Below are 26,627 nucleotides of genomic sequence, written 5' to 3'. Positions count from 1 at the left end.
ATAGCATTACATTTTCATACCTTGACCTTTTGCAAGCAGGTGGAGGCCAACTAAATTCCCCCTTGTCTTCCCTCCCTTCTGTTCTCCCCCAAAAGGTAAAAAAAAACCCCAACAAACAAACAGCTATTTAAGTTATTGTTTCACTTGTTGTTGACACCAAGTTACACCAAGGCTGTTAAGTAATTAGAGTAATAAATAATAGCAATAAAGAATTTTTCACACAAAGGAAATATATATATACTTAACTGGCTTCAAGTGTCAAGTTTGTCTGAAATTTTTGTGACTGTAAATATAGCCACAGCTATGAGCCAAAACCATTTCTTATTCTGAATTATGTCATTTAAATATAACAGATTTCTTTTAATTTATTTAGTTTTAAATGGACTAAGCTTGGGCATTCAGAAACAAGTTATAAAAGATGGTGTTTGAGGAATCAAATAGCATAATCTTTCAAAATGCTAGGTATACAGTTGGTTTTAGGAATAATGACTTGGTGAAATTCTCTCTTTCTTGTTGAAATTTAACTCTTGCCTTTAAGCCTTCATAGACAGATTCTGTGTTCAAAGAATTTGTGAATTGGAGTAATTAGTCAGCCAAACACTGGGGAAAAAATATCCCAAAAGATTTCCACTACTCTTTCTCCCCATTTTTTGATCTGTTTAGTGTTTATTATCTTGGATTTTTAGCCTATTCACTGCCCTGAAATCTAAAATTCTGTATTTTTCTTCCTAGAAATTATTTAGGGGCTTATAATCATTCTGTGGTGGATGCTCAAGCCTCGTGAGGGGGTGATTCACAAGTGAATTTTGGAGAGAAAAAAGTCAACTACGAAACACTAAAATTTACATTATCAGTGTTTTCAGGCTTCCTTTGCCACCACCTTCTTGGATAAGGGCATTGGAAAAGATGAAAATCTACTTTGACTTTGTTATTAGAAATTTCGAGGTAATTATTTTGTCATTGGGTTAATTCAGGAGAAAATTGAAAGTCTGTCAGGAAATGGGAAACAGCTTTCATCTGGATGTTCTTTCTAATCCTTACTCAGCTAATAAATTGGCTAAACAGGTAGTGACTTACAGAAAGTAGTGCAAAATAACATTCTTATAAGCTCATTAATGTGTACTGGAAAGAGGGAATGCTTTGTACGTTTCATCAACAGTTGCTCTTAGCACAGAACCGTCCTCACCCAAACGTGGAAAACAAGAAACATTTGATTAGAGACTGAGGCTTGAGCAACTCATTTTCCAGCAATGCCAGACTGTCAATATATGCAAGGGCAAACTTGTTTAAACTATTTCACAGAATCTTAGCTTTAGTTTACTTTGTATTCTGTCCTGGTCAAGACAATGAAACTTGTTTTCTATAATATTATGAAGTTTCCACATCAGATATATAATTTAATTAGAAGTTGCTATCATTCTGCTAATAGATAAGCTAGGATGAGTAACAGTTGCACTGACATATGATCTGAATAGAGGATATCTGTAGTAGGAATAGTTGATTTCATGTCAGTTAAAATCATGGCATTTTTAGTAAAAGACTCTTAAAAATAAACACCTATTTCCAATTAATGAAATACACTGGTAAATTAATATTTCCAAATAAGGATAAGCAACAAATGGTGTCCCGAAATAACTTATTGGGATTGAACTTGATGGATGGCACCAAACTGTGTGGTGTGGTTGATTGGCTTGAGGAATGGGATGCAGGACAGGACACAAGTGGCAGAACGTGGAGCAATGGTTTCAGACTGGAAGGGGAGTTTTAGATCATAAGGAAGGACATAAGAACAAAACTTTTCATAGTGAGAGTGAGACACCAAAGAGGTTGTCAGGAGAGGCTGTGGATGCTCCATCCCTAGAAATGTTTAATTTCAGGTTGCACAGGACTCCAAGCTGATGATGTTTCTGCCCATGGCAAGGGGGTTGTGACTACATAATCCCTAAGGTCCCTTCAGACACAGATCATTCTGTGTTCTGTGATTTTGGGCAACTTCTCATGCACTAGCCAGTTATCTTAGAAGTTGGTTTAAAACTATCAAAAGGTTCTATTGCCTTGTTGTGTCAGTTGCCATTCCACTGTTGACTTAAAAATGTAAATACAGTACTCAAAGCTTTTCCAAATGTGGAGGAATGTGTTCTTTTAAAGAACTTTTTAAGTAAGCTATAGGCAGTCGAATATGTTGTTTTTGTTTTTGTTTTTGTTTTTTTTTAATTTCTATCTAAGGACATTAATTTTTCTCTCAATATTTTCAAGATACTATCTAAAGTTCCAATTGCCATAATTTAATTTCCATGAATTAGTGGGAATGAAAATGAGCACAGTGTCTTTCCCACCTGTCTGTTGTGGAGCTTACAGATTTCATAGTTACAGAAAGATAGTGGGTATGTTAAAATGTCTTCAGGTCACAAGGGGTTTTAAAAAGAGGTGCATATAATGTTTGAAAAATAGACTAATGGATAAAACACAGTATAGCTGAATTGAATCCCTGAAGACTTAGTTGCCTGTCTGTATTTTATTGCCTAAAAATCTACCCTTCATCCCAACTAGGCAGTTGGTAGCCATGCCAAATCTACTTCAATTCAAGAATTACATTGTTGGTGTTTATTCCAGAGACAATTCAAATAATAATTTTGCCATATATTTTTCTAAGCAAAGCCAATGTAGCATTCTATCCTAAATATGTTTATTGTGCTCATATTTATCCTCATGAAGTGCAAATTATATAGTCAAAATGGCAGTATCTCGTAAGAAATTGAGATTAAAACCTAGGTGTCTTTGAATACAGACCTGTTTTTCAGGTCTCTTAGATGAAAAATAAATGTATTTATGAAACCTACAGAAAGTGTATTTGCAAGTTTACAACTCTATTGTCACAGCCCAATCTGAGCTAATATATTTCTTTAATGACATTTCTAAAGAATATAACTTCAAAAAGTGCAGCAAAGTGAGAAATACTCTGCTGTGCTTAAGGGTGGATCCCTATTTACTATGAACCCTGTGCTTCAGATCTCCTGTACTGGTTTGTGCAAATGCAACAGCTTTGCATTCAGTGCTTACTCAGAGAATAGGGAGTGCTGCATGGCTCAGCTTTGCCATGTGGCTGCTTCCCCTTGCAGATTCCTTGAATCTTGTGCTGGGGCTGATCTAAGACAGTCCTCAGGCTTTTGAGCTTTCCACTGGAAATGTTCTTCTATGAAAGTAATCGTTCATTGTACAGACTTTCCTGCCCTCCATGCCAAAGTCTGTCATGTGGGATGAGCAGAGTCATCTCATGGTGCTGAAAGGAACATCTTGGACTCTATCCAGAGCAATTGCTGATGCTGAGGATAAAATCTGGAAGCATGAGAGGAAGTAATCTAAGCCTTGTATTAGCTAATATCAGTATAAAGAGTGGAATTCCCTTGGCCCCTGCTTCCCCAGGGTTAGAAATGAGTAGACTACCATTCGAGACATGGAGTCAGTATCTCAGAAGTTTCCTGTGTTGTCTGGATGATGGCTGATAATGAACATTTTCACTCATCTTAAAATTTCCTTATCCTTCTGGAGAGATTTGGCATTGCCACCAACTGCCTGGTTGGGATGAAGGGGGGAAGGATAGACTTTTGGTCAATAAAATACCAGACAACTAAGTCTTCAGGGATTTGGTGTGCTGGTCTCTGAGGGTCTAAAGTAAATAGTTATTTAGATAAAATCTTCTAAGGTGATGCTCTAGGTTGGTAAAATGCAAAAGTTTGCCCCGTTTTTAGTCTTCTCTATGTGGTAACAGCTATTCCTAATGAGGTTCATTTTTCCATGCTAACGTAAAAAGCAGCTGACAGGCTTTGTCGCTTGAGGATTAAAGTTTTGATTTGGGAATTTACAAAAATTACTTTAAAAAAATTGTAATAGCATGTGGTTACTGAATGGTAGATTGATAAGGTATTGTATTAGTATCATGGTACAGATAAACTTGAGCCACACACCACTGAGGCAAATCAAACTATGATTTGCCATCATCTGTATACAGAAAAGACTTTTCAATCATCAGTGCTCTCTAACTTATAGAAAAAAGAGATATCTGATGATATGTTTTTACTAATGCTGGAATTTTCTTAAGGGGAGAGGTCTGGTTTTGCTTCACTTCTCTAGTGCTTTTATTTGGGATTTTTCAAAATGTTCTATTTTGTGAAGAATTCTGCTTCTTGGCTGCTTAAATGCTTCTTGCTATTTATAAGTATTAGAAAAAAAATGCGCCTGAATTCAAATTAAAGCAGTTTGTATTTGCATTTTGAAGGTGCAGGCATAACACAAATGCTTTAAATATTTTTGTATGTGAACCAGACACTTTCTCAGTGTCCCTTTTGAAGTCACTTGTAAGCATAAATTAGGGAGCCAGTATTTTAAAGTGTGAAATTAAATTAACTTTATAAAGTTTCAAGCTTTTATTTTAATAAGATGGTTTTGAGAAGGCAGAGCTTAAAAATGTTAACAATTGACCAGGCAGTTAATATTTTTGTCACTGCTAATGGAATGAATTGATTTTGAGTGTAATTTTGTTTTCTTATATAGGAAATAAAGGGATTTGAGGATAATTGTTTTCTAATCTTATACATACTTAATAGCATACTCTTTCAGGGGAGGAAAAAGCAAAGTAGTTAACACAAAAAGTTCACAACAAAATACTTAAGTATCCCTTGCACTTGATTGTTTAGCAGTCCCCATCTCAACTCTGGTGCCATTTTCTGGGCAAATTTCAGGATAATGGTCTGTTTAAAATCAAAAGTCAACTGATCTGTAATAGTTTGTAGCTATTTGTGCACTACATTTAGACTTATTTGAAAGCAAACTCAGTGTTGAACAGTAAACTACTGTTTAATTGTGGAAATCATGAATTGCATTAAATTGTATGCAAATTCTGACAGTACATCTTTAAAGTTGTGATTTAGTTGAATTTTGTCAAATGGCATATTTTGTTTGTTAATTTGCAGCGTTGATTATATGACCAAACAAATTTAATATTGTTTAAGAAGTTTATTTTGGGAGAACAGAATTTTAAATAGTCTCAAAGATTGTTATTTTATTAATGTATAATTTACTTGGGTAGAATATAAGTGGGACAAATGCTAATTTATCCAAATCAGAGCTGAAATCCATGTAGACTTTATCAGCACTTAAAAGAGTTTTGTAATATTATTTTTGATACTTTCTCTATTTTAAAATGGGTATGCCCTGCAGGCTGTGTTAAACTTCAGATAATTGTCTTCAGTACTTACCTTTTTTTTTTTTTCCTCATTTTCTATTTACCTCAGGAAGCCCACTGAGCAAAACACATCAAGAATATTAAATTTCATTACAATAAGTACCTACCTACTTTGCCTCCAAGGCTGTTCTCATATTCACATTTTGCAGGACATAACCTTTGCTGAGTAGTATTTGAATTATTGCTTCCATTTTATAGGGCAAATAACTGAATGCTTTATTTGATATTAGTTTACTCTTACCAAGTGGGGATAAGACTAGCCAGAAAAATGTAAGCCTGGAACAGTGCTGCTTACTTGCAGGTTATTTTAAACCCTTATATAGTCCATAGGTCATTTGAGGAGAAAATTTCTTTTTGTGCAAATAGCATTTCAGGAAAGTCATGTGAATGTATTCATAAACATGTTTAATTCACTGGCAAAATATGAGAGAAGGTTGGTGCAGAATTAACCTGCACAATTAACATGAGGTGGTTATTATAACAGTGTTCTGCTTGCTAGAATTGTTAAAGAGAAAAGTGTAAATATAAACGATAATGTGAATTATGTATAATAGGTGTTAGTATTGGTATTACACATACACACACACATATAAATACATACACACATGAATGCATACACACATATGTATATATGCGTGTATGTGTGTATATATATATATGTATATAAGAACAAAACTGCTTCTCCTATCAGAAACAGCTGAGGAAACTCAGACTTTAGTTTAGAAAAAAGAAGGTTCAGGGGAGGCCTTAGTGGTCTCTACAATTTCCTGACAGGAAGGTGTAGCCTGGTAGGGTGTGTCTCCCAGGTAGCAAGTGTCAGGACAAGAGGACGTGGCCTCAAGTTGCACCAGGGGAGATTTAGATTACATAGCAGGAAAAATGTCTTTCTTCGCTGGAAAGGTGAGCCTGTGTGACAGGCTGCCCAGGGGAGTGGTGGAAGAGCCATCTGTGGCACCATCAGAAATGTGTGGCTGTGGCACCCACAGGGACATGGTTTTAGTAGTGAACACAGTGTTGTTAGTGGTTGTGCTAAATGATCTCAGAGGTCTTGTTCAACCTAAACCATCCTATGATTCTGTATATTGCGCATATAATACGTGTATTTGTCTGTGGTTTATGAAGAATTGGAGTTTTGCCCACGAAAAGGCACAGAAGTGATTGTGCAACTCTGCATCCAATTAATTTACTGCTATTATCTTTTGCCTAAAAGAAATCAATATGATTTAGTTTGTGACAGAACTTCAGATCTTTACTGAACAAATGCTTCAAAATTTGTCCTTTCACTTTGATTTCTCATTACATTTTCATAGTGTTACTTAAATAATTAAGGATTTGTTTTTCCTGAAGGCTGGCCTTAAAATTCTCAAATACTTTTGAGCTTTTTTGTTTTAATGCAGAAAATGGGATGTTAAGGCTTAAGCAAAGATGTCTTCTGCCACAACTGTTGATAAAAGTGTCCATTATTTTTAACTGTTAGAGAAAACTTTAAATCTTTCAGTAATTTATTTGCTATAGTCTGTAATTATATAATATTATTGGCTTTGTAATTATGCTGGCATCAATAGATCCTCAATTTCTGTGGCTGAGAATAAAACCCTCTTCCTATATTTAGAAGTTAATTCACTGATTCTGTCTCTTCTAGAGACCAGTATAGTTATTTATATTTATTTTTATAGCTATTTATTTTTACGGTTATTTATATAATATATTTATGTTACTGCTGACCTCTTCTGCTCCCAGGTTATCATATGCTCCAAGAGGACAGCTCTGTTGTTCATTGTCTGCACAAACCATTTTGGAGACATAGTGCAGTTTGGATTGCCAAACAAAAGTTCTTTGGGCCTGTTAAAGACTTGAGCATGCTCCATTGACTGCTGGAGCTGAGTATGTTGCCCTGGAATGCTGTTCAGAATAACTGGAATGTTGAGGGCAATGTAGTGCTGCGAGTCAGGATTGTCCCTTGGTTTGAACAGGCACTGCTGCACTGCTTCAGCTTCTCAACCCCTTGTGGCTAGCGAGGACTTGGGTCTTGGCAATGAGGTTTTGTAGATGACAGAGGGGAATTACTTGTGATAAATTGAGGAGGTTGAAATACAATGGGGTTTATTGTTGTGTTGATGTTTTGCAAACAGCATAAGACTGATTACCCTTTTGTATAACTTTAATCAAACAAAGTGTATCCAAGTAGCAGGTGAACTGCTACTCATGCTGCTCTGAGCTCATAAGCAGCGGTAAAAAAACAAATATCTCTGTATTAGATCTAGATGTTTAGGCCATAAAACAACTTGTACCAGATTCACTGAAAGTTAGCATTATAGTTAGCAATGTATTAATTAGACTGAATGCCATTTTCTTTGTTTAGCAATCTTTTGATTGAATTTAAGGCAGTCAACTGTTGAAGTGTTTGGGGGTAGTTTGAGAAATAATGCTTTAGCAATTCAGTGCTACTGTGTCTTAAGTTAATTAAACCCTAAGAACTAAAACAGGTATATCATCATAAAAGCCTAGATTCTTATAAGGTCAGTAGTTCTCCAATACATAGTAATAAATGCAATTCCTGAAGGTCAACATTAATATGGTTCAAGAATTGCATCTTCAAACTGTATTAGACGCAGCCAATATTATTTTTTGTCCATAGTGACAAAATTAATTTGCTTAAATGCATTGCTTGCATCTAAATATTTAACGATCATCATGGACTGGAATTTAAAATGCTTATGGTGAATAATTACTTTGCTTTTTATTATTAGTATAGAAAAAAAAATTAATAACAAGTGTGTGTTGTAAGCAATTTCACAGGTTTTCTGCTGACCAAGGATAGGAAAGGTGTTAAATTACTCATCACCTCATGAAACCAGTTCATCTAGGTAGATGTGCTCATTTCACTTTTTCAAACAAGAAATCTGTTTTTAATCAATGAGCTATGGGCTCCAAGGGTGAAGGGAAAAAAAAATCCAGCAATACTTCTCTGCAAAGACTTTCTTTGTTTTGAATCTTTGAGTGAATTCTGAATTACTTAGATTTCTTACACTGCAAAACATTTGTTCCTTAATGAAGATGGAGCATAACCTTCCTGTCTTTGATCATGCATGCAATAAAAGAACTTTCTCAATTTTATAATGTGCAAAAATGTAAGGTTTTTATGATATAACTTAAGATATGGCTTTTTTTCCAGAAGAAATTTCATTCCTAATGAATGCTATCCTGTTTCCATATCTGTCTGTAAAATACAAGAATGTACTGTTCTAGAAATGCTCCTGAATTACTGCTTCTGTGGTATCTCAATTATGCCTCTTCAATTTTAGCCTCTGCTGGCTTTCTGCAAAATTATTTGTTCTGTCAACTTCTATGTCTAATGGTGCTGCTCCCCACCATGAACAAATTGAGTTGAATGAAAAAATGAACCTCTGTATGGTTTGTGTGATTTGCATGTCTCAAAAAATCTGTTATTCTGGCTCATGTTTTGGAGCTGTGTAGTTATCGCTCTAAAAGTCAATAGAGTTGCTAGTGCTTGTTATACTTCTTAAAAATTATCCTAAAGTTGATTTTTTCCAAATTTAGACAAAAATTAGAGATAATATGATTATTTATTTGTTTATTTATGATCTTCTCTCCCATGTGCAATCAGATGCTTGGGAAACATCTGCTGCTCCTACTCAGGTCTTTGATATCATCAATTTTCTAACTAATATTTTGGTGCAGTAAATTCATCTTATTTGTTTTTATTGTTGTCACTTTTCCATCTAAAAGTCATTACAATTTATGTTCATACTGATTCTCCATCTTTTCCCAAAGATCAATCTTCAGTGCCAACAATGGTGGAAAAACTACATTTGTTATCCATTTTGAGACTTCTGTGTATTTTTTACAAATGTACAAATCCTCTTCACCATCTTAAGGACTTTAAGGTTATAAAGTCAAGCAGTTTGTAATGAGAAGAAGTAACTTTTAAGTCTGGATGGTTCTTGTAGTAATTAATGTGCTCCTTGTGCATGCATTATCTTAATTCTGTGTAATATACTATTTTTATTTGCTAAAATACTGTGCTCTTTTCTCGCAGCATTTGGCTTGCAGGAATATAAAGCTATTGCTTTCTGTGAATTTCATGCTGAAACAGAAAAAAGATACTGCAAACATTTGCACAAAATTGTGTTTTGGTGACCAGTTTTCCAGTTTGTAGGACTTTTTGATACTTTTCTATCCCTTTTAATATCAGAGCAATCTCAATCTTGTTCATTCACTGCAAACCATCTCACCTGAGGAATAATAAATATATGAGAGGTTCTTCAGACAGGAAAGAGATCTTCCTAGTATCGTGTTAACTTGTGAACTAGATGGTTTGAAGCAGGGGAGTGTAGCAATGGAACAAAACAAAATATCATGTAATGCACATCCAGGAAAGGTGCTGAACTGAGGGAATTCACAGTGAGCTGATTCACATTTCCTAAATTTGGAGGTTTTGATTTGGTAATATTTCTGTCTTTATATGCACAATGTGTATCTCTGTGCTGTGCATGCAAAAAGAAGGAGAAATAATATAATCCTGTGGAAGGTAATAAGAATTGGCTGTTTAGTGAGATCAGGATTTGACTTTATAGTGTGCCCGTAGCCTCTCATCTTTTCTTGTAATACCACTTACTCAACACCTAAAGCATCCCTCATATGAAGAATTTTTTTGGAGGAAGGAAAATGGTGACATTTGTTTTGTTGCAATGGAGTTTATTCCTTGTGTCATAATTTCTTTCTGAATTTACTGTTTCTGATGTCTGTTAAATGAAATGCAGGAAGGGTTCCCTTCACTACCCTATGCCTATCATAAGGTGCATAGATAAACTGTGGTGTGGCTTGTGCAACGTTATTTCTTCTGTCTCACCCAGCAGAGGGAGGCTGGAGCGACCCTGCCTGCTCCTGGGCTCTTCTCTGAGCAGAAACTTGGTAGGAAGTGGTGGTGTAGCTATGCTGTCTTGGAGAATTGGTTATAGAGAAATTGTAACATTGGCAAGTGTTGAAGATGTGGGCAAAACCAGTTTCAGTGCATCATGGCTTGGCTGATTGAGATGGGTGAGCTCTTTAGAGCTGTGCTTGCAGGAGATGCACATGAGAGTGTCAGAGAGGGCTGTGCCATGGAGGGTGAACTGTAGAAACAACATGTGGGTGTCTTTTGAAGCTACAGAGATCAATGTCCAGGGAGAAGAGGTGATGAATAGTAGGAAAACTGTTCATGAAACAATTCTATTCCTTAATATTAAATTCTGTTCACGAATGTTTCCACATGCTTGTTCATTTTGGAACCTCTTTTATGTTTTGATTTCATCTCCATGCTTTCTTTGTGTGTGTGTGTGTTATACCCCATTCCTGTTGCTCTGAATTTCAAAATATACCTCCTCAACTTTCCTTTGGTTTGCTTTTCAGATGTGTAAATTTATAACATAGTAGGTGATTTGGTATTCTACTGGTGACATGTGATTTGTCATTAATTGAGAAAGACAGCTTTTCAACAGCAATTATGCCTAAAATTTGCTATAAATCCATAAAGTCTTGGGGAGAAGATCTTGCCTGTTAAAATTTTATTTCCTTTTCTATAGCATCTTTTCCCAGAGAATGTAACCATCTTTAGAGAGGGAAAAGAAAATTACACCAGCAAGTATGAGTAGTAAAATATAGTATATGTGTTCAGACACTACGCTGTTAGATGTCTGTGTAGATAGTTGACAATTTTTACTAACCTCCTATCTCCAGTCTTAAGATTTTGTGCAGTAAAAAGGCAAAGACTTAAATACAAATTTTTTAGAGAAAGGTTAATGAAAAACAGGGAAGAAGTCATTAAAACAATAAAATGTACAGTATGAGTACCAAATATGTAAGTGGAGAACAAGGTATAAAGAATGCTAGATGATCCCAATGTTTTTAAAGCTTAATAAACAACTATGCTTATGTCATTTCAGCTGGGAAGTCCTGAGATTCCTCCTGTCTAATTTGAGGATGTGGATTGAAGACTACCGCTTCGATGGATTCCGGTTTGACGGCGTCACGTCCATGTTGTATCACCACCATGGCATCGGTGAGTGATTTATCAGCTCTGCTCCCAGCACTCCTGCTGCAGCTCTGTTGCTGTGGAAATAGTGCTGTAAAGTTCACTGCTTCTCAGGGGTGGGGAGAAAGGGTTTTAGCACAGGAGCTGGAGGGATTTATTGGTAGAGCTTGAAACTGGATGGGAAGGGGAAGGGGACAAAACCAGGCTTGCTAGTGATGAGCAATGGGATGGCACACCCAGAACTTGAGGACAGAAGCACCAGGAAGATCCCTCAATCTGGTCCACAAGGTGTCAGCTACAGCAAACCACACTTGAAGTGTTTCTGTACCAGCACAGGCAGCATGAGGAACAAGCCAAGAGGAGCTCAAAGCTTTCGACTAGTCCCAGGGATTTGATACCATTGGAATAAGCAAAAGCGGTGGGATAAGTCCTGTGCTGGAGTGCCACAGTGATGGTTGGATGGGAGCACAAACAGGTTCAGAAGATTCCTAAAACCTCTGGATGATACAGGGTGTGATTCTGTGCAAGGCCAGGAGTTGGACTCAGTGATCCTGGTGGGTCTCTTCCAGCTCAGGGTATTCTGTGAATGATCAAAAAATAACAGGTTTGTTAATTTTCTTGCTTCATTGTTATGAGGATAGAGGAAAAATCATTAATATATTCTGTGCTTATAAAATAAAATATTGTGTGAAATACCTGTGTTTTCTAATTAAAACTAAACTGTGACTTTTAAAACTTCTTGTCTTATTAGGCACAGGGTTCAGTGGAGATTACAATGAGTATTTTGGCCTACATGTGGATGAAGATGCTTTGTGTTACCTGATGCTGGCCAATCACATGATTAATACCTTGCACCCAGAATGCATAACCATAGCAGAGGTAAGATCATTTTGCCATCCTCAGTGACATTAATATTGATTAGTTGGCTTCAGGATGTGAATTTCCTGTTAATTATCAAGTCACACTTCTGGTACTCAAGCAATGACATGAGCTGAAAAATATTAATTAGTGGACAGGCTTTGCCTGGTGGGGAAAAACAACCTGAATATGCACTATGGGAATTCTCTCTGCATTAATAGGTTATTAATTAATGTGGTCATTCTTTTCTTTTTTTTTTCCTTCCTCACCCTGAATTTGTAATGAGAATTGTTTTATTAGTTATTACTTGTGCATGATAGCCATTTGTCAGCAGTGCTCTGTGCTACTAAAGATTAACAGCCCTAATGATGTTTTGCATATTTTGAATTATATTGGTGTATCTGAAAATTACCCTTCAAATTAAATGCAATAAACCTATAAATGTTGAATATATAGGCTAATCTAATTTATTATTAAGTTTTCTCCAGGTTTCTAGAGGAGTAAACAGACTATATTACTTGAGTTGATTGAGATCAATTCTTTTTGACTGAAAAATGTTGCTGGCACATGGAGCTTCTAAAAGTATGAAACAGCAGAACATTCAAAATTCTATGAATATTTTCATTGATATTTTTGTCTTTATCCAGACAAAAAATGACTTAAACACTGAGGAGTTTTTTCTGTACTATGTTTAAATAATTCATTTTAATTAAAAGAAAAGTGAACTCTGTCTGATAGCATTAGAGACTATATGGCTTTCTAATAAAAGGGTTTGTGATGCTTAAGAGTTCTCTATCTATGGTAAGCAAAATACTGCTTAACTTCATTTCTTACTTATTATAGATTTTTGTATCATAACAGCATCTCGAAAGCAATCAGTAAGAAACTCTAGGTAATTTCATCGAGCTGTAGGCTTGTTTGAAATTTAATCAGTTAATTTTCTAGGTAGTCCTAGATTATAAATGTTCTTACCAAAGAAATTCTGAGTTTAGTTATCTTGTATTACCTGGCTACCAGTTCACTGTCTTTTTTTTTTAATAAGATGTGTCTTCAGTTTCTCTGCTTAAGTTTGAGAGCTGCTTCTTTTCAATACATAATTTTCTGCCTCAGGAAGTCACTACATGAATCATAGGATTGATCAATGTGCGTCATGGTTAAAGGAGAATTTCAGAAGGAGAAACTATTGACATAATTGAAAATTACAAAGGCAATGAAGAATTTCTGTTTGCCTATAGAAGCATGCCATGTGAGAAAAATGTTTTTCTCTGGCCATAACTAATTATAATATATTTCCAAATTAACGTAATTAATTGATGATTTTTACAGCTTTTTAATATTCTGTATATTCACTGTCTTGGTAATTGCTAATTTTTTAGGTGTTACTGAGCATTATTTTTCATTTTGGTCTTCCAAATAAAGTGGTGATTAAAGTTCTTTATAATGGGGAAGAAAAAATGTTAAGTGAAATTCTGTCATGCCTGAAGTATTATAAACACAAGAGGGAAAGAAACAGTATGCTGTGGGTTTTATTTTTATGTGCAGCTCTTTTCAAACCTGGGTCTGAACAAATGCTTTGAAATTAGCTGTTGAGTCATAATAGGATGGTGGGGTTGGAAGGGACCTTAAAGGGTCAAGTTCCATCTTCCTGCCATGAACAGGAGCACCTTCCACTAGCCTGGGTTGCTCAGAGCCCAATCAAATCTGCTTTTGAGCAGGGATGGAGCATCCACAGCTTCTCTGGGCAACCTGTGCCAGGGCCTCACCATCCTCACAGCAAAGACTTTCTCCCTAATATACCTACTCTCTTCGTGTTTGAAGCCATTCTCCCTTGTCCTGTCAATAAATATCCTAGCAAAAAGTGCCTCTCCATCATTCTTGTGGGCTCCTTTCAGGTACTGGAAGGCCACATGAGGGCTTTTTTTTCCATGGCTGAACAATCTCAATTCGATCAGCCTTTCCTCATAGCAGAGGTGCTCCATCCCTGATTATCTTCATGACTCTCAGGTGGCTGGCTCCAGCAGGTCCCTGTCCTTGCTGTGCTGGGAGCCCAGAGCTGATGCAGCCCTGCAGGTGGGGGTCTCAGCAGAAGGAGGAGAGGAGCAGAATCCCCTCTCTCTCTTGTTGCCCATGTTGGATACAGCCCAGGACAGATTTGGATCTGAGCACACTGACCAGTCTTGTCCAGCCTCCCACCCACCAGCACACCCAAGTCTTTCTGTGTGGCTGCTCTGGATCTGTTCACACCCAGCCTGAATTGATAACAGGGCCAACCCAGGTGCAGCCCCTTGGACTTGTGTCTTGCTAAACCTCGTGAGACTCCCATGAGCCCACTTAAACCACTTAAATTGGTTCCAGTACAGACATCACTGAGAAATGTCATTGCTGTCTGAAGCCAGTATAGCTGGCCATTCCCACTGTCAACCCCCCAACATTTTGGCAGTGACCTAGCCATGGAGTAATGCATGAACTGACTCAGTCCATCCATTTCTTTCAATGTTGCTGCCTTCCAACTAGAGTTTTAGAGGAGAATAGAGCTTCTGCCTCAGCTTCCCTTACCAATTGTCCTGAGGTCTTGAAGTCCTTTTTGATCCCTCTTGGATCACCCGTTGCCACTTTCATTTTTCCCCTGTGTGGAAGATCAGTAGTGGACTGTAGTCTGAGGGCTGTACTAGGCTAGGAAGTTTCCTGGTAGAAGTACATTTGATGGATGATCTACTAAACAAACTATTTATGATTTCTTTTTTGTGTGTGTGTCCAGTTAAAATTTGTAGACACAGATACAAATATTGTTAAATTTGGAATTTTACTTCTCAAAAATCTGGCCTTCAATATTGTGACTAAAGTAGATGGGAATTGCTTAAATCTCAGACTAGGACCTCCTCCAGGCAGGCAGCATGGCATCACAGAAAAAGGCTTTTGTTTCACATCATCGTGTCCTGCATAATCTAGAGACCAGGAGTCTGTGTCTATCTTTGATTTAGGAGAGTTATTGAATTTTTTATCACATCTAAAAGTTTGTAAAGAATTTCCACTTCACTGTTTTTTTGTGCTGTATGGAACGTGGGCACAGTTTTCTGTGCGCTCCAGTGGCTGCTGCCTGAAGGGGGATAATGCCCTCCTTTGATCTGCTGGCTTTGCTGCTGGGCTGTGCTGGCTATCCCATGCTGCCAGGACAGGCTGCTGGCTCCAGCTCAGCTTGCTGCTGGCCCACAGCCCCAGGCCCTTCGTCCCAGCAGAGCTGCTGCCCAGCCTGGCTGGCCCAGCCCGCATGGATACAGGAGGAGATGGCCCATCCCAGGGTCAGGATTAACTTGGTGACATTCTGTGTGACATTCCTGCTCATTGATTCCCTCAGCCAGTTGCTCTGGATGACAGCCCTGCCTTCCACCCCTGGGATGCCATGCATGAGCTTCTGGTGATCTGGTTTGATCTCCTCCCTTATATCAGTGTGTGTGACTTGAAGTGTAAATATCTATTTCACTATTCCAGTGCTGCAGTTGAATTGAAAACTGGATTGATTTCAGCAAATCAGAATGAGCTTCCTAATTAAGCCCTGGTTCTAGTCAGTATTAATTCCACAAATTCTCTTGTGTAGATGCGAAAGGTGTTTGTTAATCCATAACTGCTGTCAGTGAGAAGCCATTCCCCCACAAAAGTTAATAAAATTGACTACTGATGGATACTGAGTGGAGACCTGCATTTTCTGTCCAGATAACCTTAGAAAAGAATGCTGCGTGATAAAATTGTGTAACAACATGGTGAAAAAGAAATACTTTAAGAAACTTGGAATTACAAATTTAAGAATAGTCAGCTTCCAGCACTATGAAACTGGGAAATTATGCAGTAAGAGCATGTCACTTTCCAGGACTGGCTGGATCAATAGGTTTGGTTTGGCAAAAGATAGAGATTGTATTTTTCTTCCTTAAAGTACTTTATATTTAACCTTTTTTTATGCCATTCCTTATGCAAAATATCAATAAACAAAATGAAGGCTTATTTGTCTTTTGTTGACGACTTTGTGCTTTCTATTGATTACTTGGAGCTCAAGAGAGCTAATTATTTCAAACTCTGCATCTACTGAGGTCTCTTCCCATTCAAATATCTACTCTATTAAAATATTCTGAGGTAGAGTATTTGATGAGAGAAGTCATAGTGCTTTTCTTTGTAACTTCTGCATTCAAACAGCACGTCTGAGTGTAGTAATAGCTGGTTTAAATTTATCCTTTTCTTCCTTAACCCAGGTCAATCTGTGAAGCTGTTTATAGAGTGTATATCAGTATGGTGGAAAATATGCCGTAATATTTGCAGTGCTGTGGAAATTATGTTTGGGGGGTGTTTTCTGTGTTCCAGGATGTTTCTGGAATGCCAGCTCTCTGTCGGCCTGTGGCAGAGGGAGGAGGGGGCTTTGATTATCGACTTGCCATGGCCATTCCAGATAAGTGGATACAGGTGAGAACTTCTTAAAAAATACCTTCTGCTCTTTCAGAGTGGGATGGTTCTCTGTCAGTGCATACACATAAACACTTCTGAATCCTGCTGATGAGTTTTTCTTTCTCTTGTATTAATGTGCTACTTGAAATAAATTCCAACAGGCTTGAGCACAGGTATTGGAGGCTGAAATGAGAGCTGTCAGATGTCATGTAGGTTCTAGGTGAGGAAGTTCAGGAGCTGGGATTTGCATTCCAGCTGATAATTGTTTTCTTCATACAATACACATAAGCTCAATTTCTTTGAAATGACCCGTGTGTCACAACAGCTGTAGAATGTGTAATCTATATTGGATGTAAACAGGTAGATAAAAAATCAACCATATACATATAAATATTAAAAAAAAATTAAAAATCGTTCTAAAAACATGCAATAAACCCTCCTGACACTGGGCATAGAATTGGCATTGAATATAAATACCTGAAAGCTGAAGCAAAGTAAACCTAGGTGAATTACACAAACATCTGCAGTTGGTACAGGGGAGTTACAAAAAGAATAATATAAATCTGTAAATATTAATAAATTCTGACTACAATGAGTTTTTATATCACCTTTTCCACAAGAAAAGGCATAAAACACTATATGATCTGAAAAAGCTTCTACTGATGTTTTAGACAATGTTTTTCAGTTAGGTAGAAGATTACACTCAAATCTTTGGGCTGTCATCGTGATCTGAAAACAGGACATGTTTTATATGATCATTTATGCTTCAATAAATATAGTGTGTAGCTAAGAATAATAACTTAAATAATTACTTTACCTTCAGCATCTTTCAGTTTTGTAACTAGGAGATAGAGGGCAAATTGAAAAACAGATTTCAAGTCTCTTTTTAGAAGATAAACTTGGCAGCTTTTCCAACAGAGACACCATGATTAAAATTTGGAATGTGTAATTCAGACATTAGGTCCTGGTATGCAGTAAGGGATCATTTGTTAACTACAAATACCTAACTGTGATGTTTTGTGGGTTTCTTGCAGTTTTGTTAGTTTGTTTTTTGTTTTGTTCTTACCACACTTTAGGGCAGGTAAGATGAGCAATTCCCTAGGTAAGCAAAATGCAAGTGCCCAAGTTCGTGTTACATAGAAAAAAAAAATAGACTGTAGAATTTTACAAGTGCAAAGATTTACCATTGAATTTAGCAATCTCTGGGTATTATCTGCTTCATTTAATTTGCAATACTTGGATAGGAAACATAACTCTGCTGCAGTAAATTCTGTTCTTTAACTGTAGAAAATGTCAGTTTTTCCAGCTTAAACATGTACTTGACATGGGACAGTATGGGACATTGATGGGATGTTGAGTGCAAATTGGTTACAGTTGGGATTGTACCAGAATTTAGCGTGGTGCAGGCAGGAAAACTTCTTGCCAAAGAACTGCAAATAAGTGCCCCGGTAAAGATGTGGAGTTGGGGAAAGAGGTGATGCCAGAGTTTGTTACCACATTTCTTGAAGGGAATGATAAAGCTGAGATGATTGGAAGGGAGAAGTTTAGATAAACAGTTTATCAGTTGTTATTATACTTTCCTAGACTGCTTACTCTCATTTCTCTCCAGTTTTTAAGTTCATACCCATTAACAGGAAATTTTCTAGGCAACTTGTCAAAGTTGGCAAAGACTTAGCAAAGTCAGTTGAAAATTGACGAATCTCCAAGAGATTCCATGAACAAATTGTGAGGAATCTGTAAAAGTCAGGATGATAGACTGTCACAGCAATGGTCATACTAGTTCAGATTCAAGATAGATGTGATATGTAATATGATGCTTCATAGGGACCTCGATGTGTCCAGAGCCAGAGAATTTATAGACTTTTAAAAAAAAAATCAACAAAGAAAGGGAAAAAAAAAAAAAGACTTTTTAGGACTATATGGGCTGTTAGAATTATAATGTAAATTTTATCGCATGGTATTTGCCATCTTGGTGCTACTGCCTTTTTATCACTTCTATTTTTACATCTATATATTTGTGTATAGGAATTTAAGTCAGTGATCAGTGGAGTTCTACAAAGTGGTGTAGAAAAAGAAAAAGAACAAACTAACACTGAGATTGAGCTAGATTTAGCAGAGGAAGGAAATAATGTGATATGAGGCAGAAAATTCCTATTAATGGATTCAACTTAAATTGCTAAAAATCAGGCAGTAGCACCACAGTGCCCAGTGGTTAAGCTTTATTTGGAAGCTCCCATATGCCAGGCTTGCATTTCCTGATATTGTGAACTAGGTAGGCTGTGCCCGCGTATTTCTCCCTCAGTTTTGGTGCAGTGCTCTCTTGCAGGTCCTATCAATCACATTAATCACTGTATCAGAGGATTCATATAGTAAATGGCAAAACCTGTTGTCCATGCTTCTGCAGGGAGGTAGAGGATAAACAAAGCACGCTAGGTATTATATTTATGTGGTAAAATTGAAAAGAAAAAAGCAACTCTTTGGATTATCAGAGAAAGCTCATCACTTCAAAACTTGGGAGCATGAGAATACAGCTCACCAAAACAAATCAAAACAATCCATTGGAAATTTCTGTGCCAAGCTAATGTTACATGTTTTTAGTTAAAACACTTCTGAGTGATCTCTTTTTTTATTTCTGTAGATATTAAGGAGCTGAAAGATGAAGACTGGAATATGGGCAATATTGTGCATACGTTAACAAACAGACGGCATGAAGAAAAATACATTGCTTATGCAGAGAGTCATGACCAGGTATTTTCAGGTGTTGGTTTGTTCATAGCCAAGTCAAGATCTTGTTTAGAAGTTTAGTGTTTATTTGTTTTTGTTTTGGGGTTTTTTTGGGAAGGGATGAGTTTGCGTTTTGTTTTTTTGGGGTTTTGTTGGTTTATGTTTTGTTTGTTTGTTTTTAATGAGAAAGGAGTTGAGGAGGATGGCAAGAATTTCAGAACTCTTTAGATTTGGACTAGTGATTTTTTGTTTGTTTGTTTGGGTTTTTTTTTGTTAGGGTTTTTTAAGGGTATTTTGTTGTTGTTGTTGTTGTCGTTGTCGTTTTGGTTTTACTGTGTTTTTATTGTGTGATCCTTCATTTTAATAAAGGAATCCTCCCTGGAGTGCATGGCTAATATTGGCTTTCACTTTTGTTTTGTTTTGAAGAAATTAGTCATAACTTGTTTTGCCTGCCATAGAACATAGTAAGGTTGTAATCCATGCTTTTGAAAATCCTGTTTCCATTAAATAAACTGGAACACTAGTTCTGATAAGCATAAACAATATGCCAATTTAAGAAATTTGTTTGTGACTTCTTTTTCCTTCATGAAAGTCTTTCCTCTCTGGAAGGATTGAAAACATCTTCTTTTGACACCTAAATTAAATATTCTGCAACAGTTTGTTTCAAAGCTCAGCAATTGTAATAGTCCTGTGTGTGGAAAAATTAAAAAGTAATGATGAGTTTAGATAACACTCATCTCCCACAATCTTTTAAACCCTTGTTTCTGTATAGCCAGAAAACACATAATTTTAGAATTAAACCTTTTATTTAAAATTGGTGTTTTATTTAAGTAACCCATCCTTTCTTTATATAATAGAGGTTGATATTCCATTCCTGTACTTCCTCTAATAAATGTCAACAGAAATGTCCAAAGCAAGTTGTATATTTTTAAAAACAGCATTCTGAATTTACCATTCATTTTATCCATTTTGTGTACCTATTTACATTCTAATCTCAGAGTTTTGCTACAGTGTTCATTTAATGCATGATCCTGATAAAGAACTTCAGAATTTACTTGGAAATGTGCATTATTCTATGATAAGCTGCTTTCATCAAAGCTGATTCTTCACCCTAAAGCATGACATATAACATTACTGTTGCTGTTCTTTTATTTCATGTTGATTTTTAGCAATTGAGTTCTTTTCCGTATCACTTTGCATTTTCAGTTCAGAATGTCATACTTAGGGGAAAAAAATCTCATTGTTTTTAATTAAAATGAAGTGAGTGATTAGACATGCATCAGGCTGATATGTGAAAAGTAGGATAGAGGAACAAAAAGTGTAGATATAATTCAGTCTGAAGATGCCTGAAGTGGTGCATGTGAGGGTACCAGTCCTGGTTGCTCATAGATTGTAATGGGCTATGAGCTGACTGTTTGCCAGTCAGAATACGAGGCCTCATGGTTATAAGAAGAGTGTGAAAATAGCAACTCCAAAGCTAATAGCTGTCAAAAAAGCAGATGCAGTCCTGGAATTATTATGAGTGGAATAGAGCAAAGAGCACAATCAGCATGCTACTGCACTCTTTGCTAGTTTGTGTGCTCTTCAGAATTGGAGACAGGTTGGTCCTGTACTTAAAGGATATACAGCAAACTGGAAAAAAATATGTGGAGAGGAATAGCAGGTGTGGATTGATTTTCATAAGAAAAAAACTAAGCAGAATATGATTCTTTGGGCTAGCAAAGAGATCATTGAAGGTGGAAATAAATCCATTTATAAAATCACAGCTGCCACAGAAAGCATAAATAGGGAAACACTTAGCTGCTCTTCCAATGAAAAGATTAGGGGATATTAAATGGCACTAACAAATGCCACATTCTGAGTCCAGAAAACAGTTGTTCATTGCAGTCTTCAGTCTTGTCATTGTCACACAAGATTTTTTTTCCCTTTAAATAGAGTATTTTTTTACTTAAGGGAATAATCTGATATATAGGCTGTTATATTGTCAGCTGGAAAATGAAAGTATAATGGTGCTTTTCAGCTAGACCTGTTTACAATTCATCTGTATCTCTGGAATTTTGTAAATTTTCATTCAGAGTGAAAAACTAGAATTGGGCTGATTGAACAGAAATCAGCTATTTAAAAATAAATGCTCCAAAATATTTTCCACTACCTGCCTACTAATATATTGAGTAGCATTTGTGTGGCCTTTCTCCAGTAGCAGTGAACAACAATACAAGTTAGTAATTCAGTTTTTTCTTTTGTGTGAATTCACAGAAAACCAACCCGTTATTGATTAGATATCAGTGAATGCTTCATATTCACTCTACATGTCTGAATCAGAATTTTGTTTATACCCTTTTTTTTTTTTTTTAACCTTCCAGGAACTTTTACTTTAGATGTTCACTTTCTTATTTTCTGGGTTTCCTGTAAAAATTCCCAAATAGTAGGTCAGTTGTGACTTACTGAGTTGATGCTAATATGTGATATCTGTAGATGAAGTTCTTAGAAGTAGTTCTGCAGTTTGATCCCGTGAGATGAAATGTAGGACCAGGGGTTAGGCAGCTGCTAGTCTGTTATCAAATGCACTCAGTCCCTTCAGTCCAGGAGCCCCAGTAACGATGGGGAGAATTGCAAGGGGCCAGCAGACAACTGGGGCTGACATCCAGTCCAGGCTCAGCTCATGGACATCCTTGCCTCTGTTTTTGGCAGCAGACCAGATCCTTATTGCACATCACACAATGTACAAATGCAGTGATCAGAATGAAAGGTCACCATGACCTGGTGATCATTGGCTGTATGTTTCCTTCAGGAACAAGGACTGGATCATGCACTTGAGCTCCTCAGTGATCTTGCAAGTCCTCACGATACTGACCGCCTGTTTTCTTAAAAAAACAGAACGTAGAAACACTTCTCTTCCACCCAAGGGAAGGGTTTTCTTCAGTGTGTTTTTGAACTGTTTGCAGGCCCTGGTTGGTGATAAGACCCTGGCCTTTCGCCTGATGGATGCAGAGATGTACACAAACATGAGTGTGCTCATGCCTCTGACGCCCGTTATCGATCGTGGCATACAGCTTCATAAAATGATTCGTCTCATTACTCATGCACTCGGAGGAGAGAGCTATCTGAACTTCATGGGTAAGTGATCTCAGGAAAAAGTCTCTCATTTTCTCATCTACAGAGCGCGTGGCAGGGAAATAAAATGATCTGACATCATCTTATAACCACAGTATTATCACAGAGCTGAAATTGGGAGGCTAAATGCTTTATAGATTTATTGCAATAGGTAATATGCACTGTTTTTCTGTCTGTAAGATGTATGATAAGACAAGAAAATAAAATCAAGATGGTTTCTAACTGTAAGAGAAAATAACTTACATCTCGGACTAGTATTTTATTTGTTATTCTGCTAGTTCGACAGGTGGTGAGCTGTGTCTCATGCAGCTGGGTTGTATTTTCATCTCTATTCTTTCACTCTCTTAAATTTTTAGGTAACAATGAATTTACTAAAGATAGCTCTGGGCATATCTCAGTTATTAATTGTCGGGAAGTAGCCTGGAATCAGTTGACCTATTTCATTGCTTCTTAGTGCTTAGTGAGGTAGGCAAGGACAAATCACAGACACAGAATGTGCATTCTGCTATCAATACACAGAATTGTAGGAGTTAGAGATACTTTCTTCTGGTCCATAACTGTAAAATACAACTGTTCCGTCACTTCCTAAGCACAGTTGCTACAAGAAAGTTCAATTGTTAGTCTCATTTAATCAGCAAATTACAATTTCATATAATCATCTTAAAAGGTGAAAAGTCCAAAAATTCAAAAGTCAAAAATTCCAAAGCTATTTATGCTGTCTGTTCTTTGCCACATTAATTTGTTTAGTTTCTTTGCAAAATAGTTCTTACTTTACAGTAAATGTTTTTGTGATGTGGTCTGACAAGTTCTGTATGGCATTTATGTTATGTGATAACCTCATGGGGAACGAAAAGGCTGAAAGCCTGCTGCAAAATGGCCATCTCAGCTTTCTGATAATGTAACACTTGAAAATTACAGAAAATTTAGCTTAGTATTTTCTTCTTTTCTGATTAAATGTTTTGTTATGTAAAGTTTAAGGGGACTGTTGATGTATGTTGCCCTTCTTCCTAATGATGTATTTAACATCATATTTTCTGATTAAAAACCTGGGGAATGTTTAGATAATGGTGACACTGGATTTGAATTTGCCTGTACTGGTACATATTCTCTTTCTTTATATTAGGAGAAAACTCATAAAATACTGTGTTGATTTTCTTAAAAGAATTGAAACTATTTCAATACAGAACAAATTCACTATATTAAATACTAGTAAAACTATTATTTCCAATAAAATGCAAGGGTTTTTTTTTGGGGTTTTTTTGTTGTTGTTTTTCTTGTTTTTACTTTTTTTATTCCTCGGGAGTGAAGAAGACTTAATGAAATAAATATTTATGAAGTGTGCAATCAGGCACCAAAATGTTCAAGGTGTGAGGTGTATGCTTCCATTCAAACTAGTGATACTACAGCAGTAACAGGTATTTAGGAAACAGGTGTTTACTAAATGCTCCAGCCAAACTGCAGGTGTCTTTGCTCCAGATTGACTCAGTAAGATTAGAAATATAATCAGTAATGCAATATGGCATGTTAAATCCAGTGTGTCACTGCTGGCTGATTGAGCAATTAATATTGGGTATCTCTGAGTACTGCAAATGGTTCAGTAACTACATTATAGTTTGCTATATGCAAAAAGTTGAAAAGATTATAATAACAGTTGGAGAAAACATATAAATTCAGAATGCTGGCAGTCCTGTGAACTTAAAATGCATGTTGCAGCATGATATCTAATTAAATAAATACAGTGACAAATGAGTTCTTTAACTTGCAGGTTTGTGTGAATGCCAAAGGTAAGAAAGAGAAGCCTCCTGTAGGGTGGGGGAGGGAGTGCAAATCTTTTTTCGCAACACTTGGAGAAGGCATTCCAGGTGCCTCTGTGCTTCCCTAGGTCCTTCCATTAAGAATCTTCTATTTTCTGTCTCTGAAAGCCCAGCGAAGAAACATCCTGCTTTCTAAATGCTTAGTTCACCTTCAGGAAAAACAACCTCACATAAAAAATGTTGTGTCAGGAGTGGAAATCTGTATTCTCAAATGTATCCTGTAATTTCTCTTTGAAGATGTGGAATCATATTTGATTACACACATGTTGGGGCATTGTTTGAGATCCATACTTGCAAGCAGAATCCTGCTGACAGAAGTTGTGCATCAAACACTGCTTGTGGCTTTTTCTCATCTTTCTCGCTTTTCACACTGGATGGTTCTCTGTCCTTCTTACATGTGTCTCTAAGAAAGTACTGCAAGAATCCTGGAAGTTGTTATTCTTATTTTCACGTATCTGGGTGTTTAATTTTAACTGGAGGCTATTTCTTCCCACTTGCTTATATCCCAGTGCTGGCAGTTGTATTGTATGCAAACTTAAATGTGAACAGGAAAGTTCTGTCGTTTCAGTAAATTGATTCCCTTGTGATAAAAACCTTTGGAAGCATTCTTTTACTCCAGTCTGTGTTTTAGTTTTATGTGCAGCTTTCCAGGAGATCTCTTGGGCTTCGTGTGTGCATCTGGTATGGAAGACTTCACCTAGGAAGGGAAAAACTCCATATGCTTGGCTGAAAATGAGAATAACAATGATAAGTGTCCTGCAGCAGTGAATGCACTCTCTGGAAGGCCAGTTTGTTTCATAGTAATAGTAAAATAGTGACAATTGTTTTGAAACTTTTGCTGTGTCTCAACTCTCATCTTTCAGAGCATCCCAATGTAGCTGTAGTTTGTGCTACCCAGCTCCTGTTTCAGACAGATTTTAATACTGAGACAGGCTAGTTATGAGTCAGAAGGTGTCACAGAATTTTAGGAAGTCACAAAAATTCCTCTGCAGGTTCTTCTGCACAATGCTTTAGTTAGGAGAACATGGACTTCTTAAGGGGTTTCTTTCTTTGCTAATTTTCTGTGAAGTCCTTGACATAGGCAATGAACATTTGAATATCTCAACTTTAATGACACAGGCTCAAGCAGTTACAATGTGTGTATCAAATAGTGAAAGTAGGCTTTTTCATTGTAAATAACAAGAAAAAACTCACTCTCCCTACTCGAGTATTACTGTTTGTAGTTACAGTGATATTGAAGTACCATACACATCTAATTAACTTAAAACCAGAAAAGTATATGCAAAAAATATTTAGGGCATAGATCTCTGGCCTCCCTAATATCAGGATTTGAAAACAAATCCAAAATAAAAAGCTTGTATCCAACTAAAGTTTCTAATTGTTAATATTAGTCCCCTACAAATAAGAGATTGAGATTAAGCATAATTTCTCAAGCGCTAAACAAGGACTAATAGAAGTCGTTGCAAGACTTCTAGAGTATTACAGGAATCTTTTGATCTCAGCTTGAAAATAAAGATACCACTGTTGTTACCCAGCAGTGTTTAACTTCAGTGTAAAGACTCACACATATTTCCTGAAAATAATACTTGAATTTACCACTACAAAACTGTTCTGTCTCTACATCCTTGCATTTTCTTTTTGCTTCATTTCTCATTCTACCCCTGAAGACAAGCTGAAGATGACGGTAAATGTTGTCCTTTAAATATTCCTTTTGTATTTTCTTATTTATTGTGTGTGCCCTGCACTTCGAGAAACTCTGCAAGACTTGTAAAAAAACTGTGCCACTTCTTCAGTGGATTTGTTTCCATGGTCCCTCCTTCTCTTGCAAGATACATCCATGTCTCTAGATTTGGACAAGCAAGGGTAGTTGTTTTATTGCCCTGAACATACATACCCAAAGGGCCTTAAATAGCATTTTGGGTCCTTGAGATCCTTCCTAGCACAAGTACTTACTGTTTTATGCCACTGTAGGGTCTGGCTTTTCATCTTGCTAACAATCGTTTCCTTGGTTCTTTTTTGTTGTTGTTGTTGTTGTTGTTGTTGTTTGATATTGGCTTAAGCTCAACGGTATTGATTTAAATGGAGATTAGTTCCAACATGAACCTCTAGCACTATTTTTTATTACTCTCCCATACTAAAACAACCCTTAATTAAGACTCCAGAGACCACGTCTCACTCCCTGAAAAAAAAATTTTGAGACTATATCTATCTATCTATCTAGATGTATTTAAGAAGTTATTTGAAGTAACTAGAACATTTTTTACAATCATGAGCGTTGACTGATGATGTTATTGTTTGGGTTGACCTTCTCCTGTTTCACTACTATCAATTTGTCTGTTAAATTTCCTCTTTCCCACTTGTTAGTTCATTTACACAGCAGTTTTATCCACCTTCTCTTGTCCTAGAGGTT

At 36.6% G+C, this 26,627-nt stretch overlaps 1 protein-coding gene across 1 annotated transcript in view; it reads left to right on the top strand.

The window, feature by feature from the left end:
- GBE1 (1,4-alpha-glucan branching enzyme 1) overlaps nucleotides 1-26,627 on the top strand; it is a 137,868-nt gene that overhangs the window by 73,271 nt on the left and 37,970 nt on the right. Inside the window, 6 exon segments of the mRNA XM_066338342.1 lie at nucleotides 11,188-11,303; nucleotides 12,028-12,155; nucleotides 16,485-16,583; nucleotides 17,600-17,603; nucleotides 19,204-19,313; nucleotides 22,235-22,406. Coding sequence (XP_066194439.1) covers nucleotides 11,188-11,303; nucleotides 12,028-12,155; nucleotides 16,485-16,583; nucleotides 17,600-17,603; nucleotides 19,204-19,313; nucleotides 22,235-22,406 — 629 coding nt within the window.

Source organism: Sylvia atricapilla, chromosome 2 (assembly GCF_009819655.1).
Source record: "Sylvia atricapilla isolate bSylAtr1 chromosome 2, bSylAtr1.pri, whole genome shotgun sequence".
In the NCBI taxonomy this organism is placed as follows: Eukaryota; Metazoa; Chordata; class Aves; order Passeriformes; family Sylviidae; genus Sylvia; species Sylvia atricapilla.
Note: the sequence above shows the minus strand (reverse complement) of the source record. Positions and strands in the feature narration are given on the sequence as shown.